The sequence below is a fragment of the Trichosurus vulpecula genome, chromosome 4 (genome assembly GCF_011100635.1).
Source record: "Trichosurus vulpecula isolate mTriVul1 chromosome 4, mTriVul1.pri, whole genome shotgun sequence".
In the NCBI taxonomy this organism is placed as follows: domain Eukaryota; kingdom Metazoa; phylum Chordata; class Mammalia; order Diprotodontia; family Phalangeridae; genus Trichosurus; species Trichosurus vulpecula.
This window is the reverse complement of record NC_050576.1, coordinates 139218249-139239507: the sequence shown is the minus strand read 5'-3', so window position 1 is coordinate 139239507 and position 21259 is coordinate 139218249. Positions and strand designations below refer to the sequence as shown.

Below are 21259 nucleotides of genomic sequence, written 5' to 3'. Positions count from 1 at the left end.
GGAATAGTCTGTATAAACCTACATTGATGAAAGGAACAGTGACATTATAGAGGAAGGGATGATAATTAGTTCTTGCTCTTTTTATAGCTGGCCTTTCATAGCTATTACTTAGACTAAATCAGAATTAATAAGAAGGCAAGTATCTCTTTAGCAATTTGTATTTCCTTTAAGGAATGGTCTTCTTAATTTCTATTAATTATTGCATATGTAATCTCTTGTCCAAAAGCTTTTCATTCTCAGCTATTAAAGTGACATTCATGATAAATGAGGCATGAAAAATGATGCTGTGAAAGTGGGCACTTTGTGAATTATGTTCAGAGAGAAAAGACATATCCAGGTTGTTATGAAGTTTTGTTCTTCATTTCTGGCTCCTCTTCCTCTAATTTATTCAGCATTTTAAATAGCTGAACCTTTGGAAATTGGTAGCATGAATGCTATTTATCTGAAAACCACAGAATATTCAACTAAAGAGTCTAAATCTCTAAACATTATATTCTATACAGAAGGCCATGTTATCCTCTGGAATATTGGTTCCTTCCTGGACCCTCCACATGATGAAAAGGTGAGAATTCACTTTTGCTCTTGAATCAATCAACAAGTATTTATTAAGTGCCTACTATGTGCTAGGAACTGTGCTAAATAGTAGATATACAAAGACAAAAATGAAATAGTCCCTTCCCTCTGGGGGCTTAAATTCTATCAAAAGAAAATGCTGTCTGGATCCTTAATGAGCTTAAAAGTTAATTGAAAAGATAGAAATTAGTGCATTACTTTGGTCAAGTCATTCAGCCTCTCTGGGTTCAATTTCATCTGTAAGATGAAACTACCAAACTAGATGACTAATAAAGCTCATCCCAAGTTTAAATCTATGGTCTTAGATGAATTTATACATACATAAAAAGATAGATGTCAAAAGTGGAAATATATTTTGCATGACTTTATATGTATAATTGATATCATATTTCTTGCCTTCTCATGGGGTGGGGAAGGGGGTAGGAAGGAGAAAGAGAATTTGGGACTCAAAATTTTTATAATATATATTAATTTTTAAAAATATAATTGGGAAATATTCAACAAAATAAATAAAAATATATATTTTTAAAAAAAGATACTTAGCAGTGGTCTGCTGGTATGGGTAGGAAAAAAGTCAAGAGACTAAGCTGTCCACCAAATGAGCCACCAGATTTTCTATCTTCTCTACATGTTAATTTATAGTGCAATGAAATGAAGGGAATGATATTTTGTATCTGCTATTTGTTTTAAACATAAATGAGCCTAGTACTATTTATTATAATACTAACTTCTTTATTGAGCTGTCAATTATATGAGCACAAGAATTCTAAAACTAGAATAAATACTGATGAATTGTTGTTGTTGCTTTTATTGTTATAGTATTACCAGTATTGTTTGTCACTTTTGTTGTCGAAACTTTTGATTTCATTGGTTTGGGTAATTCTCAGAAAGAAAAATCTCTCTATCTTTGCAAATATGCAACTTTTCTGCAACAAATAGTCTCTAAGAGTTTCCTAAGGTACTGAGAAATTAAGTGACTTGCCCAAGGCACACAGCCAATATGTATCCGAGGGATAATGTTTTATATTTTTTCACAGCTTTAAGACATAACAGCAGTAAGGTATTTTACATCCATCATTATATTTAAATCATTACACATGTATTATCTCATTTTATGTATGTAAACTTAGAACCATAGAACATAGAGGGACTTGTATAGGACATCTAGTTCCATCCCTCTGCTCCCATTTCAGCCAAGTGGGTATCTCAGGGAATGAAATTTGTAAACCAGCTTACCTTATCAAATATTTCTTCTATTTAACTCAGCTCCAAGTAATAGCCAGTCTCAACACCTGTGTGCTAAAATTAAGCACCTGCCAATTTTCCACATGTACATGGCCAATACTTGACAAACTGTCCCTGCACATTTTATCCCAGCAGGGATGTGTCCCAGTTAATCCAGCCAAACCTAGTCTATGCCAAGCAGGCACAATCTGTTAGCTAAACAAATAGTCAGTGCATTTGACCTGTAAACATAGGTATAAGTAATGAATTTGAAAATTAGGCTTCCCTGCTGGGTACAATAGCTAGCATTCAATTTTTTTATTGTAATAAATAAAACAATTGTCATAGACATAATCAGAAAATAGCCCTTTTGCAGAAAATAGCCCTTATACAAGTCAATACTGATGCAAAATGGTAGGTTTTTGACCTGTCCAAATGCTGAGAAAATCTTGATTTGGGCTTTTCAAAAAGTTATTTTTTTAAATGGTGCATTGAAATGAATTTATTATTAATTTTCTGGTAAACAATAATGCCACCTCACAAATGTATGTGACATTTATAGCTTTAAAAAACTATTTCCACATGTATATATATATATATATATACACACATGTAGGTGTGTATATATATGTATGTGTGTACATGTATACATCTATATGTATATATATACATATATATCACTTTGACCTTCACAGCAATCAGATATTATTTCCACTTTACATATAGGGTAAATATGGGAAACAGAGAATCAAAAAAGGGTAAGCAATTTGTGTAAAGTCAAAGAGTGAAGTAAATTTTTTAAATTTTAATTTTTAAATTAATTTTAATTTTTTAAAAAATAAATTTAAATTTTTAAATTAATTTAAAATTTAAAAAAGTTTAATTTTAATTAAGTTAAAGAAAACAAACTATCTTTTTTAACCCTGTATTTGAACCGACAAGGTAGAGTGGTGAGACTTGTCCTTTAATAGTAGTGGCATAAAGCTATTCCATTATATAAATATAGACTGTGGTAGGAAGGATCAATAATCTCTTTCCAAAAAGGGGGCCTGCAAGAATTGGCCTACTTAATCTGTGAATATGAAAAATAGGACATATAATTACAGAAGATAATTAATGAAATGAAAAGGATGACTGCATATCTATGTGGCAAACAGGAAAAGAGGGGACAAAAGTACTAAGTCCCCCAAACAGAGGAAATCAGGGAGGGATCTCACCCTAACCTTTGTGGCCAAAGGGATACATGAAACCTGAATTAAAAGAAGGTGAGAACAATATATTTCTGGATATGAAGTGACAAAAACCCTTGTAGGAATGCTAGTATGAATGCCTTAAAAGATGTTTATTTGGGCAGGGAGTCCTTAACCTGGCCTCTACTGGTATTATTAAAATTCTCTCTTCTGTCAATGAAAGCATCTTTTGGCTATTATGGATTCTACCCAGGAATGCAGTGATATGGAGAGTGAAGCCATCTTTTCTATGAGGACTGCAGATTGGAAAATGAGGAGGGTGATAAGGGAATGCCAAGAAAGGAAGGATACTTACAGCTGAAATCCACATGAGGTCTCATTTCATTCCAACAGTGCAATACTTCAGATGTTACCAAGCCCTGGAAGGTCCTACCGATGGGACAACCACTGACACCTCTACATTTGGATTTTAGGGGTATTGTGAACCCCAATTCCATGAAGAAAAGGCTGGCATTTTTCAAAAGGAGATTTACTAGGGAACTAAAGAGCAAAATAATATCAAGTAGAAAACGGAATAGTTTACAAAGTACAGAAACTCTGTCCTAAAGTAACTACAATCTGGGGAGAGTTTGACAGACATGACTTGAAAGATGTAACTACCCAATTCCTACTCCATACTTAAGCCCTATCTGAAGAACCCTGGATGAGGAAGGTCTCTCCCTGTGTGGCAATAAAAAAATCTCTCTCCCAGGCTGCATTCACCCTACAGATAACCTTATTGTCCTCATCCTAGAGGTCTCTACGACTGCTCTTCTTGGAATATCTATCTTCATTCTTGGTCCATTACTCTCTGCCTGACAGGGTTTGCCTGGAATTGCCTCGCTAGCCCATTTTTAAGGTTCACTCCGTCATTAAGGAAGCTTATTAGCCTTTCAAACTGTTGTTCTAACTAGTATCCAGCTTCAATCTCATCACATGGGGAAGTCACCTAACCTCCCTGGGCTTCAAATTCCTCATCAATAAAATGAGAGTGTTGGTCTATAGGCCTTTAAGGTCTCTTCTAGGTCTAGATCTATGACCCTATGGTCTTGTGAACCTAAAAAGGGTAATAACAGACAAGTAAAAGAGGGGTCATTTATTTGATTATAGAGCAAACTTGTCAAGCAGTCAGAGTGTAGTCATTTTTAACAATAGGCTAGTGAAAATGTTCCAGGCAAGCATCTTAAGCAAATCAGCCTCTAGACCCAATTTCTGGTGACAGCTCCGGTATTTCAGGACCAATTGGTAGAGGCTGGTTTGGAGACCTACGCTTGGGCTCAGAGTCTCTCTGGACAGGTATTGTTCAGGTCTCGTGAAGTCCTTGCGGGAAAAAAAACTTGACTACCATTTTTGGTCATTTCCTGGGATTCTCAAAGTCCAACAAAAGGTAATAACTTTAGCCAGGCATACATTTAATTGGCTCTTCCCTTTGCTTTTTCCTTTTGAAAACTCTCTTCCCAATCTGGCTTCCATTGTTCTTTTCCCTCCTCTCCCCCAAAATCCAAATGTTTCCTCCTTCAGGGTCTTGCTCACGGCAAGAAGCTGCTTTAGACCTAAATTGACAAAAGCTCAAGAGGTATATCATGTATCAAAGATATTTGCATTTCAAGAATGAATTCTTGAAGACAGAAAAGACTGAGATGAAAAAAACTAATTCCTAATTATGGAATTAAGGCCACTATGACAAGGAATGGAAGAAAATATCTTGGATAGGACCTTGCCCAGCATCCCTTAAATCATACTTCGTTGGTATCTGCCTATTCTTTTTAGCAGAAAATCTCACTACAGGGGGCAGCTAGGTGGCACAGTGAGTAGAAAACTGGCCCTGGAGTCAGGAGGACCTGAGTTCAAATCCTGACTCAGATACTTGACACACTTGCTAGCTGTGTGACCTTGGGCAAGTCACTTAACCCCAATTGCCCTGCCTTCTCTCTGCCAAAAGAAAAAAAGAGAAAATCTCACTACATTGATGACAACCAAATATGCTTGTGGCTTCCTATTATAGTGCCTTAAAACACAGTAAGTGCTTGAGAGACTATAGCATAGCAGCAGTAGCAAGAGTGTTGTGACACTCTTGCACCTAAAGTTGGGAGACCGAGCATCAAATTCTACATCAAACTCTTAGTACACGTATGGTGGTGGGAAACTTGCTTAATGTCTTAGTGCATTAAATGTGAAATTGGGCATATTAATAATTATGCTACTTGTCTCACAGAGTGGTTGTGAGAAAAATACCTTGCATACCTTAAACACTATATAATGATGAATAAGTGTTTGTTGAATTACTTATCATATTTTTGTTACAGAAGTCATTTTTTATTGCTATTTAGAAATTTAAGCAGCTGATTGCATGGCGTGGGCATGCTTTGAAAATTGTCAATGTCATCTACGTAGAGGACAAACAAGTGGTATTGACCTCCTCTGTTGATGGGTCAGTAAGGTAAGTGCTGCATTGGCACTTCTCACCAAAAAGAGATATATGGTAGGGCTCCCTGATTATTAAGTAGATAGAGGTAAAGAAAGAACTACTCCCATAATCTTATGGTCCAGATGATAAAGACTTTCACTCCTGGAAAAAAAATGGTATATGTGAGTCTCGGGACTATAGCATTAAGTTTAGAATTCTTTGCTAAGCTCTTGAGTGCCTTAAATGATCCTACAACATGACAAAGAGGGGGGGGGAAAGTTTCTCAAAAAAAGTGGGGTTGCAGAGATCTTAAGAACCTAAACAAGGCAAATAATTCAGAGAAATGGGTCTACAGCTAAGGAATACCATGAAAACATGATTTGTAGAAAAGAATAATGATACAGAAGGGGTACATGTGAGCAGGCTGTGGCCAAAATGGTGATTACCAGCTTTGTCACTGTTTATTTGATTTTATTAGTACTTAGGAATTTGAAAATTGCCTCCCCATGCTATCTAGCATAAACACACACACATATATACCTATAAAAACACATACATATCTCAGATACTACAGAGACTCCTATGTGGAAGGAAAGAAGGAATAAACAAAAATGTATATGTGTATTGTTATATAACATGTTTGGTGGGCAATTTTCTGTCATAGATGACAGAGTGATCACTACTTCAAGGATCTATGTTTTCATAGCATTTATATGGGCATTCCCTTAACTCAGATTGTAACCACATGCACACCTTAGAAGTCGGGCTTTGTGAGTTTCTGTGGCTGGTAAAAATAATTCAACCTTCTAATGATGAGCCTTTCCACATTTAGCTAGACTAGTCTTTAAGTGAGAAATACTCTGTTGTTGAACCCATAGTTGAGTCTTTCCATCTATTAGGATCTGCCTGACCTTGTGCTGTTCTGGCATAGCCTTTAAGGACCCAGGGCAACTATCCCACCATGATAACAACTAAAGTCCATTGGAATAGGCCATTGGGCTGCTAATGGGGCAGCCCCTGCTTACCCAACCCTGCTACATAGCATACCTCATAGTCTATCTGTCTATCTATCTATCTATCTATCTATCTATCTATCTATGTCTATCTGTCTGTCTATCTGTTTGCCTATATATCTAAAAAAATCCATGTAGTATCATAGAGACAGAGAAAGACATGGATACATGTATATCCTGTGTGCATGTATTTACATACATATGTGGATATTATATATGTTTATATTATAAAAGCCCTGAAATAATTACATGCACGAGCACATCAAACATTCAGTATAAGGAAAATACTGCCTTAGACTGGCAAGTGTTCTAAACTTGAAGTCTCTGAACTTTTAAAAAATTGGTAACTATATCTCAATATAATTGCATTACTTTGTAATGCTCCATAATTTAATCTATGCATTCAAAAACATTCTGAGAAGGGTTCTATACACTTTACCAGATTGCCAAAGGAGTCCACAACACAAAAAAGGTTAAGAACCTCTGCCTTAGAAGAAAAGAGAAGCAAGAGAGTTAAAGGTGCTAAATTAAAGAGTTTGAACTTAATTTGAAAGCAAAAAGCAACCATTGGGTAATGTTCATACTTTTGTGGCATACCAGGCAAAGCATTGGACTAGGAATCAAGTGAGCAGACTGTTAGTTCCGTCTCTACGACTAAATCAGCTATATGTTATTTCACTTCAAATATGTTGTTTCACTTCAGTTTTTTTATCTGTTATATGAAGGGAATTTCTAGTGTTATTTTCAATGATTCTGTGAGTTGATGCCAAAAAATGAATCTAATTTCACCAGAATACTTCAGTACTGAAAATAAAATAGCTACCAGTATGTTATCCTTTCTTAGTGTGCCAGTTTATGTACTCATAGTCACTTCCTTGCCATACCAACCAAGAAGAAAACATAAATCATTGAATGAAATGCTATTTGGGAACAAAATTCCAGGACTGATTTTGCATTATCCAACAAGAGATATTGCTAGTTGACTAGTAGGGACGTTCAGAATGCAACATTATATCACACACAAAAAATGTTATTCACAACTCTGGCCCCTCTACTCTCTACTCCATCCTATTTTCAGATACCTATCAGAAAAGGGGTTAATTTTTTATCACTCACTTTTAAAATCAGTTGTTCCTATCTTGTTAAGTTCATAACTATTACTTCTGATTGCTAAGTGCATTCCCAGACACATTTCTTTTAAAAAAATGTTTTTATTTTCCCCCAATTACATGTTAAAACAATTTTTAACATTTTTAAAGTTTTGAGTTCCAAATTCTATCCCTCCTTCCCCAATCCCCCTTCACTGAGACAGTAAGCAATCAAATATAGTTTATACATATGCAATCATATAAAACACTTCCATATTAGTCATTTTGTACAAGAACACTTGAATTAAAAAAAAAGAACAAAAGAAAGTGAAAAATAGCATGCTTCATTCTGTATTCAGACAATATCGGTTCTTTTTCTGGGAGCAGATAATATGCTTCATCATTAGTCCTTTGGGATTGTCTTAGATCATTGTATTGCTGAGAATAGCTAAGCCAGACACATTTCTTTTCACAATAAAAGTGATTCCTTCTCTCTGCTATTTCTAAATGCCCTCACTCTCAAATATTATTAAACGAACATATCTATATAGACCTTTACACATGGACTAAGTATGATTGAAAGATAGGTTTGAGTCAGAACCAGGAAGTCAGTCAGAAGATAAATGCTTAGTGGGGCTAAATCTAGTACAGCTGAAGTCCAGGAAATTAAGATTCAAGGGAATCACAGAAGAAGGTTCAGAACCTTGGAGAACTCCAAGTGTGATGACAACAGTAGCAGTTAAGAGCCTGTTAAGAGCAATAGACCAAAGCAAACTGAAGGTTTTGATAGTCAGCCCTAAAGATATCCAGGCTTTCATACTGTTGGACTTCCTAGCTTTTTAAAAATGATAAGTTTATAAACATTATTTCATTTATGCTTTTCAATGATAATATGATACTGCAGATAGTCTTAGGGAGGTGAAATGACCTATCCAAAGTTACAAGGTTAGTAGTTGACAGAACAAGGATTCAAACCCAGGCCTTCTGACTCTGTATTAGGGACATATTAGGGGAAGACAGACCATTCAGATTTTGGAATTCATAATTCTCAAGGACAGATCAGGCTAGTATTAATCCTCAAAGTTTAATTTTGGAATTATTATTTGCATTCTCCTGTTGTTAGTTAGAGGCCCTGGTTTTGGTCAAATCCTCATTCTAAGATCTCCCAAGCTGGACCCATGATAGGTGAGTCCATCCTGCTATTCTTTGGGACTCTAAAGAGAGATAAGACAATAAAGAAAAACTCCCCCAAATGTCTTTTGCTTCAACTTCATTACGTAGAAGTATTTTTTACTAAGGATTCCCCTTGTATCTCGTGTAGAAGAAAAACCATGAATAAACTGATGTCAAAAGATATTCCATGGCAAATGATCCATTATTGTCATCTTTTTTTCAGAGACCAATAATTGAAAATGAATATAACTATAAGATAGAATGTAAACTCTTAGAGGGAAGGGACTGGCTAATTTTGTCTCTATATCCCCAGTGGGCCTAGAAGAGACACAGAGAGAGAGAGAGAGAGAGAGAGAGAAAGAGAGAGAGAGAGAGAGGCTCCAAACAATATTTTTTTTTCAAAGATACTGGGTTCCCTTTATATCCATAGGTCAAGTAAGAATGCAGTTTTTAAAACCTTTCTCCTAGTGCCAATACTTAAAGGCAATATAAGAGGTTCATTTTGTGGTCTGATTTAGCAGATCTATGTTCTATTAGTAATCCTGAGTCCTAGTCACCCCTGCTTGGTGGGGCATATCATTTGTGAGAAATCACTTAATCAGTCTCTCCCTTAGGTCCCTCCTCTGAAAAATAAGTGGGTAATGCTATACAGCCCTAAAGTTTTGTTGAAAAGTATTATATGCTTTATGTGAATTGTTTTATAGAATTGCATGGGATAAGAATTGGATATCTAAGAGATAAAAGAATTTTTAAAAGGACCAATAAGGACCAATAAAAGTACAAAAATGGTTTCTCACTGTCACTTAATTATACACATTTTTTTTCCTCCACCTCCTCAAGGGTTTGGCATGCCCGTAATGGACATTACTGTGGCTACTTTGGACAGCGCAGGACATTTGGATTAAATCAAGTAACTGATTTCATCTTGCCTTGTGATGTTAATGAACACCCTGTAGAAGTAAAAGAAGAAAGCAAATACACAGAAAAGAAACAGCAATATGAATATCCTCTAGTATTTGACCGTGAAAAGTAAGATAACAATTTTTATTTAGAGGGACAGCTATGAGAGTGGGAGCTAACTATCTTTGTAACAAAATAATGGAAGTTATATAAATTGTGAAATTATTTATGTGTGATATGTAATGTGTATGCCATGTGTGGGAATATATTAATACTACAAATATACTGTAGAGGAGTGTATTGTCTTCTCTTCTGACCCATGATGGGGGGTGGAATCCATCAAGGGACATGTATAAGTAAAAACCAACTTTAACTAACTAGTTTTAAGGGTTTGTTTTATTTTTTTAAAAGGTTCTCCCTTGGATATATTGTATCACACACACACACACACACACACACACACACACACATACATGTACGCATGCATATACACATCCTTTCTTTTCAAAACCACTGTAGTCCAGAATGTAGCACATCTTAACTACATCTTTTCAATAGCTTTTGAATTGCCCCTTGTCTCATCCCTTCCTTTCATTCTATACACCACCCCTCATTAATATCCTTAATATTCAATCATTTCACCCTTCTGTTTAAAAACTGCCGATGCCTCCTTGTTGCCCTTAGAATAACATCTAAACTTCTTTGACTCCCTCAGAGCTGTAACTAAAGTGGGAGGTGATTTGGGCTTTGTCTCAGGGTATTTAAGTTGAAAAGATGCAAAAGATAGTTTAAGAATAATTTTTAAAGGTTTTGCATTTTGGTATTTCTTATATTTACATTTTAGTCACATATACATACATTGGCAGTTCAAAGAACTGAATTTAGGACCTATTGGCAAGAATAATTAGATATATGAAAAAACTATCTACTTCCAAAAGAGTTCCTCCCCTGTACAGCCATACTATACCCTCCTCCCACCTCATGTGGTTAGCCTCCCTAGCAGTATCCTGGTCTCTTCTCCCATAGGGATAGTATCCTGAGATCTCTCCCCTTATGGGGTGATATCTCATGATTTCCTCTCTTACCTAATTTAATATTATCTTTATTAAATCTTATATTATCATACTTTGTGTTGTTTACTCCAGTTATTAAAATTGCTATTTATATCTCTGGCCTTCGTAGTCTAGTTCCAATCTACTTATTCAACTTTTTCTCTCAATATTCTCCAATGCCACATTTCCCATTCCATATAGATCAATCTCCCCACTGTCGCCTGAATAATCCATGCTTATTCCCTCCTTCATATCCTTGCTTTTGATAGGTTCCACCCCTATCCCTGGAATATCTTCTTTCTTTCCTTTCACCTAGCCAAATCCTATGCATCCTTTGAGGTGTATTGTCTCCATTAAACCTTTCCTAGATATTTCATAGGATCATCCTCAGTTTTGAACTGGAAATGACCTTTAAAACCAGTTAGCCTAACCCCCTAATTTTATAGATGAGGGAATTGAGATCTACAGAGGTGAAGTCACTTGTCCAAAGTCTCACACAGTTTATAAATATCAGAGCTAGGATTTAAACCCAGGTCCCATGATGCCAAATTCAGTGCTTTTTTCCCCCCCACTGCATCATGCTGTCACTGATAAAGCAGGTTTCCTGTGTTAGTCATAATTATATTTTTAAAGTACACCAGGCTTCTTTTTAAATTTCTATTTCTTGGAGTTTTTTAAAGGAACTGTATTTTGTCAATTTCTTTTCCTAAAACTGAATAACTATATAAGGGATCTTTGAGGTTTTCCCTCACCTGCCAGGATGCTATATTTCATTTGTTGTTACTACTATTACATAGTGACTGGCCCACAGGAAAAAAATGTTTCTTTTCATGGAACAATATTCTGCCTGGTAGCCATTTTTAAAATTATATTACCACTAAAGATGTTTAAAAGCCATATTGCATGTTCCCAATTGAATTTTTAAAGTAGAATGGCAGGCTGTATGGAAAGATATGACTGCCAGATACTTCATTTTAGAAAATTTGCCATGAGCCAGATGAAAGTAAACCGAGGGTCAGCCACATCCCATGAGACAGTGGTTTCCCAAATCTGCTGTGCATTATCTCCTACCGTACGCTAATATCTGTAAATTGGTTATAGAAACCACATTGTTTTCTTTGGGCAGTGGCACTGGTAATCATAGGAACCAGGACTTAAATTTGGCATAGCGGGTATGTTCTGGACTTAAAAAGGAGAAACCTTGTGGTTTTACTTGTGGTGGGGAAAGGGAAAACAGGATCACTTAAGAGATTCTTGTTTTCAGGAAGGAGAGATACTAAATGACCAAGAGGTTCTTTCCCACTCTAAGATTCAATATTTTTATGATGTTGAGTGGAATGTGTGTGGCATCAGCAGTAGTTTCCCAAAGACTTGGCTGAGGCTGAGTTAGGGAACTTGAGAAGCAAGAAGGGAGATATCAAGCTTGAGATTTTATTGCTGAGATGTACTTTAGTGTAATTAACTGCTAATACTTATATTTTTCTTGATATCTTTTTATGCAGATGGAAGAAAATGAGTTCATTCTCCTTATTGTTCAGACGACCAACTCCCAAACCCTTTGATGTTAATCAAGAATTTAAGTTTTTCAGAGCCCTTTCTTCTCCTAAGGTAATTTTCCTCTTTTCTATCCCTTCATTTTTGCTTTCCTAGATGTATACATGTGTTAAGAAGAAAAGCAAAACCCAGAAAACTTTTTTTCCCAAGTCACAAACCCATCTTTTTTCTGCGTGAAAATGGCCAAGAGAAAGGTGTATGTTATTCATACCATTTCAGCTTTTTTTTTAATTTAATTTAATTTTATTTAGTTAACATATTTAGTTTTCACCATTTCAGCTTTTAACATCTCCTGGAACTTCAAGAAGCTTTAGGCATTTGGCCAAGAGTTGACACAAATTTTATTAGCTATTTTTATGTGTAGTACAATCAATGAATTTTCACCTCCATTCATACCACTTACATTCTGTCTTATTAAAAGAAAGAGAAAAAAGTCATATAATTGAGATTAAATGATTTAGCTAGTCTTAGAGAGAATAGAAGCTTGCCAAACCCTCTGGCCCTAATTGGGCAAAGATCGAAAGAGCACTAGCTTTGTATTCAAAGGACCTGGGCACAAATCCCATTTCTGATACTTATGTGGGATCTTGGCCAAATTACTTAACTTCATCTGTAAAATAAAGATCTGGGACTAGATGGACCCTAGGGTCCCTTTCTGCTCTAGATTTTGATTCTATGACTTCTTCAGTATGGCAATCAGAGCAGAAATGTTTAGTTCTTAAAGTTAAGGTCAAATTCAGCTCATTTGGACCTCATCAACATTCATCAGGGGCCATTTTTCCCGCTCTAGATTTTTGCTACTTGTGTAATTCATTTCCTTTTGAATCCTGTTTATACTTGTTCAGCACTAATTCATTTGGGGGCCTACCATTACAGTCATCACCACTGATTGCTATTAACTAAATGTGAGCTTTCCACAGAACACATACATGTTCAATCACTCTTTTCTTTTACAGATTAGAAGAAATGTTGTGGAAAGTACCATGTCAGGAAACAGAGAAGCTGGGGTTATATTTGGTTCCCTGCCTATATACAGGGTAAATTCAAACTACATATTTTTTAGCATAGTAGAGTCAAATTCTCCCATGATTTTAAAGTGGAACACCTCAAATAATCAATCAATCAATATATATATATATATATATATATATATATTATATATATATATATATATATAAAATCTACTCCATGTTCACTCAGCTGAGTGCTATTAATAATACAAAATAAGTGTAAAATATTCCTGTCCTCAGTGAGCTTACGGTTTCTTTAGGAAGGTAAAAGTAATGTTTCATATGAAACATTTTAAAACAATTGAATCCTAGACTGTGCTACTCTCTCTTTTTGTCTGATCCCTCCCTTCCGCCTACAAAAATTTTCAAGTCCTTTATTCTAAAAATAAAAAAGACTTCCCCAAACTATTTTTCAAGCTTTCTCTCTCTCTCTGTCTCTCTCTCTATCTGTGTCTCTGTCTCTCTCTCTGTCTCTCTGTCTCTCTCTCTCTCACCCTCCTTCACCTAGGGCCTGAGAATGTTGCAGCCACCCTGTCCTCATCAGAAATCATGTAATTCATTCATCTTGCTATCTTGACAACTGCTGCCCTTCTCCCTATCAAAAACAAGTAGAGGTCCTGATCAACAACTTTACTGGGTTGTTCTGGGATAGGTAACTTCCAGACTCTCTAAGGAGTTCATCATGGATCTAAGTAACATTTTTCAAGAATCTCCAGAAGGAAGCTACTAACTGTTAGATTTATAAACATTTAAAATGGTTCATAGAAGAGGTAGAAAAAAGTCATGTCTATTCAAAAAATCTATCATACTCTACACAAGGCCAAACAGAATGTAGGAAGCACTAACACAAGAAGCTAAAGGCACTTAACACTATGGAAGAAGCCTAGACCTATAACTACACTATATTTTCCTTGTGGCATGACAATTCTCAAGTAGTGGCATTTCCTCCAACTTACTAGGCTTTCACCCATGGGGTGGTATTTTCTTCCCATAAAGTCATCATCAATATCATCATTGAAAGTCTTTTTTACCTCATGAAGAGTAGGTCAGTGATCAAAGCATTGATTCCAGGTAACTACTCTCAGCATCCTTCCAAAACTCCATCAGTCAATACATTTAATAAATGCCTACTGTGTGCAGAGCACTGTGCTAGACACTGAGTGGAAGTGGGGAGAGGGGAATATTACACTTAGATAAGACATAAAGTCTAGTAGGGTAATAAGACAATCATCTATAAATAATCATAATAGAGGACAAACAATTCTAAGTGTTAAGTGTAAGTAGGGCAATGATGCAAACGGCCACTAGGAGATGTCCAAGATTTAGGGACTTGTATGATCAGCTGTTTAAGATCCCACAAAAAGAAATGACACCATGGACAGCTCCCTGGGACCAGGAAGGAGTTCCACTTTCATCTCGATACAAAAATGCAAAAGGATAATACAGTGACATAATCCAGAGGAAAGAGGCAAGTTCAGTACACCATGGGAGATGCTGCAGGGGATAGCATTGGGAGTAGAAGGGGAAAAGGTTGTACAGACCAGGAAAGAGACATGAAAACTAGTCAGGAAGTTTCATATCCTATCAACTATTTATTTTTATTTTCCAGGTTCCAAGCCCCACAAGTCTGAGATTCCTTCCCCTCATTGGTGCAGATGCACACAAGGAGTCTTCAGAAAATTTCCAAGGAAAAAAGAAGGGAGGTCGTGTTCAGCATTCACAAGTAAGCTACATCCTGGGAATTCTTCGATCTGTTTCTGTTAATTTTTAATGTATTCTTAAATTCAGTTTTATTTTATATTCAGTTTCAAATTCTCTGTCTCCCACCTCTACCTCTCCTACTCATTAAGGAAATAGGAAAAAAATCTATTACATGTATGTATACATACACATATAGTTAAGCAAAACAAATTCCCACACTAGCCATGGTGTATGTGTATATATATTGCAATCTGAGAGTTATCACCCCTCTATAAGTTGACAGCAAGTTTCCTCATGAATCTTTTGGAACTATGGTTGGGTTCCATTGTGTTAATCAGAATTCCTGAGTCTTACAAAGTTGTTTTTCTTTCACAGTATTGTTGTTATTGTATAAGTTGTTCTCCTGGTTCTGCTCATTTCACTTTGCATCATTTCAGAAAAGTCTTCCCAGGTTTTTCTAAAACCATCTCCTTCATCATTTCTTACAGCACAAAAGCATTTTATCACATTAATATGCAATAACTTATTTAGTCATCTCCCAATTAATGAGCACTCCTTCATTTTCCAATTCTTTGCCACCACAAAATGAGATACTCCATTAATATTTTTGAACATATGGGTCCTTCTTTCTCTAATATCTTTGAGGTATAGATCTAGTAGTGATATTTCTGGGTCAAAAAGTGTGCACAGTTTAGTAAATTTGGGGGCTTTTCACAATGTTCTACTCCTTACTTTGATTTGCAATCCTTTCCACTTTCTCCTGTTTATCCAGAACATATTGTACCTGAAATATTCTATCCCATCTATTTATGTTCTAAACTCTTATACCAAATGTGTGTTTAAGGCAATGAGACAGAGATTTGGAGCCAGGTGGGCAGAGATAAAGCAAAGACAAAGAATTATTTTGTTAAAATACTAAAGTTGTGTCTACTATGGATTTCTGCCTCACAGTTCACTTACTTGTTTAGAAAATCAGGCAACCTCAGATGATATCTGAGAGATTTTATAACCTCTACTTGGAGGGTTCCTTTATCACCATCGTTATTATTATCCTGGTTACATGTCCCAAGGTATTTACTGCAGCATCAGCAGATGTTCAAAGTTAGTTAGAGTTTTTACTTATAGTATAATGTAAAGGAAAGAGCATCATATTTGGATTCAGCAGACCTGGGCTAAGATAGTGGTTCTACTACTTGTAACTTATGTGACCCATGGCACATAAGGTTTCCTTAACTGAAGAATGAGGGGGTGAGGAATGGTTGGATTAAATAATCACCATGGTTCCTCTCAGCTCTTAAGTCCTATGATCCTATGTTCTCTCTACTAGTACCCACTTGCCTTCCACCTAGTATGATTTAAGCCAGTTTTCTAGATCAAAAGTTACCAAGGGGATAAGATATAAACCAACAAAGATTTTTGTGGTCCTTCTTTACATGACATCAAACTGAAAACATGAAAAGAATAATATTTGGTGGGTCAGAGGATGATTTGATTACATTGTGACCTTGGGCAAGTCACTTAGCCTCTTAAAGTCTTAACTGCCTTCTCTGTATATAGATGGATTGGCAATAATGAGAGAGGATGGCATAGTAGAAAAGACAACACTGGACTGAGTCAAGAAACTTAAGTTCTAATCTCCAAACATCCTAATTATATGTGTCCTTGGCCAAATTACTTCATCTCTCTGTTCCCTAGCATCCAATGAGTAGACTGGATTAAATAGTCACTTAGTTCTCTTTCAAGTCTATTTCTGATTGATATGTAAGGCCCCATCCAATCCCATTCTATTACATGAAGAGATAATGCTAGAGTACACTTCAATCATGGTAACATTGAATAAAACTTGAGTTGTATGAAAAGAAAGATATTAATTTTAGACTAGGGTTCTGATCTATGTATGCCATTAAAGGTAATATGTAAATAATTATGTTATTATGGAAATAATTATGTTGATGTTAGAATTTTAATTCAGCAAGTGCCCCATTGAGTCAAAAATACTATTTTATAAAGAAAATGGTAACATTTTAATTTTTGATTCATGGAATTCATTAAGAACATAGGTAATTCAAATAAGCTACCATCTCTGACAGCAATTTGAGTGCAAAAAAGACCATCTGACGGTGGAAGACAACCCAATGAATTTAATATGATCTACTCTCGATTACCCGAGTAAATGATGCAAAGGACTAGATAATCTAGATGTAGCAGGGGTCTTCTACCCAGTATACTAATATTCTGACAGAGTTTCATTCGTCCCCCTCTGTACAAAAATTACTTCTACTTAGAGTGCATTATATGAATGATTTGGGGCATTAAATCTGTCTTCCTGCTTGTGTTTTGATTAGACATATATTAAAAATAATTTACATTCTCTGAGTTAAACATTTACAACAAAGAAGAGATCTAGAACGTGGTTTTATATATCAAGAGGAAACAAGTCTAAGATCCAAAACTAACCGCACATAATTGTCGATATGATGGATACACATCCAAGCTGTACCACTAATTAACTATGCAACTCTGGGAAAGACACTTCACATCTCTGGGCCTCAGTTTTTTCTCTTTAAAATGAAAGCATTAGACTGGGTGATCTCCAACGTCCATTTCATTGCTAAGATTCTATGATTCTACAAATCAAGCTCAGATACTCCAAAGTTGATTCTTGCAGTCATTTTCTTGGAATGTGCAGGATAGCAAAATATGTGTTCAGAGTCAAAGGAAATAGTATGTCATTTGGTTTTCTGGAAATAAATGTTTTTATTTCAGTTGATAATTCTGGTAGGTCATCCTGCACACAAGGAAAGAACATGCCAGGACTATCCACATAGGCTAGCAAGAACAGAAAATATGAAACAGTAGTACAGTTTCTTCTGGTTTGACAGGGGGTTGTGATATATAGGAAGAAGGAATGAGTTGAGAAACTCTTTGGTATAAGGAAAGAAAGATGGATTTGGAGTCACTTTTTGCCACTTATATGTCTGTGCCATGTAGATTCTTAGGTGGCACAACTTCAATATTTGTGTATGAGTATGTCACTTACCAGCTCTGGGCTTCATTTATAAAATGAAGAAGTGGGACTGCATGATCTCTATTGTCCCTTCCAGCCCTAAATGCATGAACATTTTTTGGTTGCTGAAAATTAACCCTTAAGATGCCAATGAGATCTGTAACGTCAAATAGAATGAAGGTCCTGTTTTTCTGTGCCCAGTACATGGTAGGCATTTAATAAATGCTGACTAAAATAATATAAATAATGAATGTTGAATATAAGGAATAGAATAAGCAAAAATATATTGATCTATTCTTTCAGGTCTTAGATGGTTTGAGGGCATGATTTTAACTTGGCCAATGACTCATGAGTAAGTCTCTTAACCTCCTTGTTTCCTCATTTTAAAAAAAAAAGAAAGAATATTAGACTGAGAAACAACTGAAAATTCACTTAAAAAATTCACTATTATAATGTCCTAGGAAACTACTGACAAATTCCGGGCAATAATCAAATCATATATCATAGAACTGAAAGGGACCCTATAGGTCATCTTATTCAATACCTTTGTTTTACAGATGAAGAAGCTGAGACCTAGAAAGGTGAAGTTACTTATTCATTTTTCTAACCCTTACTCATGGTCACACAAAATGAATGACAAAATAAGGACTAGAACTTGACTCTGCACTATACCAAACCAGTTTTACTTAGTGATTTGGATGTAAAGGGAAACATAAACTTTCTCTTTGGGGAATGGAGGCAATTTCCAAAAATCAGAGACACCAATAGCCCTAATTAGGATAAGAATGAATGTTTAAGCAAGAGTGAGGAACCTGTAGCATGAGGTGGGAGGTGATTCCTCTCTGGAGTGCTGCTGTTGCTAAAACATTCAGAATCATTTTTTAAGTTATATAAAGCAGTTGAAGAGCTGTGATTGATTAACATTTCAAAAGATAGCGATAAGAGGAGGCCCATGCTGAAGCAATAGTCCAAGTAACCAAGAGGATGTGATCAAAGGATTATACTTCCTAATCCTTTCCCTTCTTCATCTCTCTCTCTCTCTCTGTCTCTCTCTCTCTGTCTCTCTCTCTCTCTCTCTCTCTCTCTCTCCCTCTCCCTCTCCCTCTTCCCTCCTCCCTCCCTCCCTCTCTTCCCCCCCACCTCACCTCATGCCCTTCCTTTTCCCAATTCAAATTTGGAATCACACACACATACATGTATACATATACATATATAATATCTCAATTCTATGTTAAATTCAGTTAAAGAAGAGTAGGGGGAAGGAAAATGAGAGAGTGCTGATCAACTGGGAAATAAGTGTACTACATTATTCTATAAGTAAAAACTCTTAACTTTGCATATCTGCTAACATTATTGATCTATCTATAGATACACATGCATATATACATACACATATATATTAGTTGGGGTTTTTGCATCTTTGTTTTTAATTTTCAAGTCAGGCAAATTTAACTTTTTGATATGGTTTTTCTTTCTCACAAAAGAAAACAATCAAGGCCAAATAAGTTAATTTTTACTTGTGATGTGGTTAAGTTTCCTTCTTCTATCAGTCAATAATTCTTAATAGAAATATATATATATTTCCACTTGAGAGAATGCTTCCTACTAGGAGAACATGAAAGGGTAGGGGAGGTCTATTTCCTTCCAGGAGAGATTGTAATTTGTGAAAACATCAAAGTTCAAAATGGCCTACAACACTCCCAATATTTACATTTGCAATTTTAGATACTAACCAATGTATCCTTTGTTTCACAGTCTCGAAGGAGAAGTCTAAGAAGAAGTTTAGCCCCGGGGGTTAATCTGACTTCTGCCTTCTTCCCAGTCATTCAGAAGTAGGAGGAGAAAAATCAGAAGTTGCTGCTACCCAGTCTTTAAATAAAACCTTGAGACCTGGTCATCACCTTAGTGGACAATCTTTATTTCAACATGGTGAGTGAGTAGTCCTTTGAGTGTCTTCACCCATTCTTTAGGCTGACCTAAAGAAAACTCTCTCTTTAATGTTTTCAGCTCAAAATATCAAGTGAACATAAAGCAATCACCCTCAACATCCTAGGCTCATTGAAGCCTATTTAAATAACCTGATTTGCTTGTAGGGATCTATAAACAAACTTGTACACAAGAAAATCATAGGGAGGATATTTGGTTTTACTAATTTAGTTTATAAATTTGCATCGTTTAGTTTTTTTCTTTTTTTAATTTTTTTTCAGATTTTTTATTTTTAGTTTACAACACTCGGTTCTACATAATTTTGAGTTCCAGATTTTCTTCCTCCTCTTCCCCCCTCCCTCCCCAAGATGGCATGGAATCCAATATATCTTCTATGTATTACTTCACATTGAACTTATTTACACACTAGTCAAGTTGTGAAGAATTATGACCAATGGAATGAATCACAAGAAAGAGGAAACAGAACCAAAAAAAGAACCCAAAAACAAAAACAAAAGAGGAAAATAAAGGGAAAAAAAGAGGCGAGCATAAAGTGTGCCTCAATCTGCACTCAGACTCCATAGTTCTTTCTTTGCATTCTCCATTGTGAGTCCCTTGGAGTTGTCTTTGCACCTTGTGTTGATGAGAAGAGTAAAGTCTATCAGGGTTAGTTATCACAGAATCCATATATCTGTGGTTGTGTATAACGTTCTCCTGGTTCTGCTCCGCTCACTCAGCATTATATCATGTAGATCTTTCCAGGTTATTATGAAGTCCGTATCATCCCCATTTCTTATAGCACAATAGTATTCCATTACCTTCATATACCACAACTTGTTTAGCTATTCCCCAATTGATGGCTATCCCCTTAATTTCCAATGCATCATTTAGTTTTACAAATGAGGGAAAATAATTAATATATTTTCAATTATATGCAATAAAAAGATGACCTAATATCCACAAATAACTGTAGCAACTTAATAGTCTTAAAGTCTACAAAGTGCTTTCATTTTTTTTAAATATTCCTGTTACTTTCCACAGTACTCAATACACAGGAGATAACTAATAGCTATAAACTGAACTGAAGTGCAAAGTATAGTGGGGGCAGGGGGACGAATGGGGGAGGGGAGAAGAGGATTGACCTATTCCCTATACCAATGCAGATTGACCCCTGCTCTGTAGTTTTAAGAGTGTTGCCAGGGGCATTGAGAAATCAAGTAACTTTTCCCTCATTCTCAAAGCCAAAGTGTGGCAGAGGAAGAGCTTGAACCTAGGACTTTCTAAGTCCCAGGCAGTCTCACTATCTACTATGCCAGAATGCCTTTCAAGTACGTAATAAATTTGTTGCTAAAGTTCAGCTCTGATCATATATCAACCCTCCCCCCACCTTCAAAAACAACTA

The 21259-nt window shown here is 35.8% G+C and overlaps 1 protein-coding gene across 2 annotated transcripts in view; it reads left to right on the top strand.

The window, feature by feature from the left end:
- The window catches only part of WDR64 (WD repeat domain 64), a 169766-nt gene extending 149934 nt beyond the window's left edge, over positions 1-19832 (top strand). Inside the window, exons 22-28 of one of the 2 annotated variants that reach the window (XM_036757403.1) lie at positions 504-562; positions 5357-5466; positions 9548-9736; positions 12162-12267; positions 13170-13250; positions 14833-14946; positions 19687-19832. In XM_036757403.1, coding sequence (XP_036613298.1) covers positions 504-562; positions 5357-5466; positions 9548-9736; positions 12162-12267; positions 13170-13250; positions 14833-14946; positions 19687-19767 — 740 coding nt within the window. In that variant the 3' untranslated portion in view covers positions 19768-19832. The remainder of the gene's footprint in view (positions 1-503; positions 563-5356; positions 5467-9547; positions 9737-12161; positions 12268-13169; positions 13251-14832; positions 14947-19686) is intronic. The other variant, XM_036757404.1, reaches the window with a different exon arrangement.
- The last annotated feature ends 1427 nt before the right edge of the window (positions 19833-21259 follow it).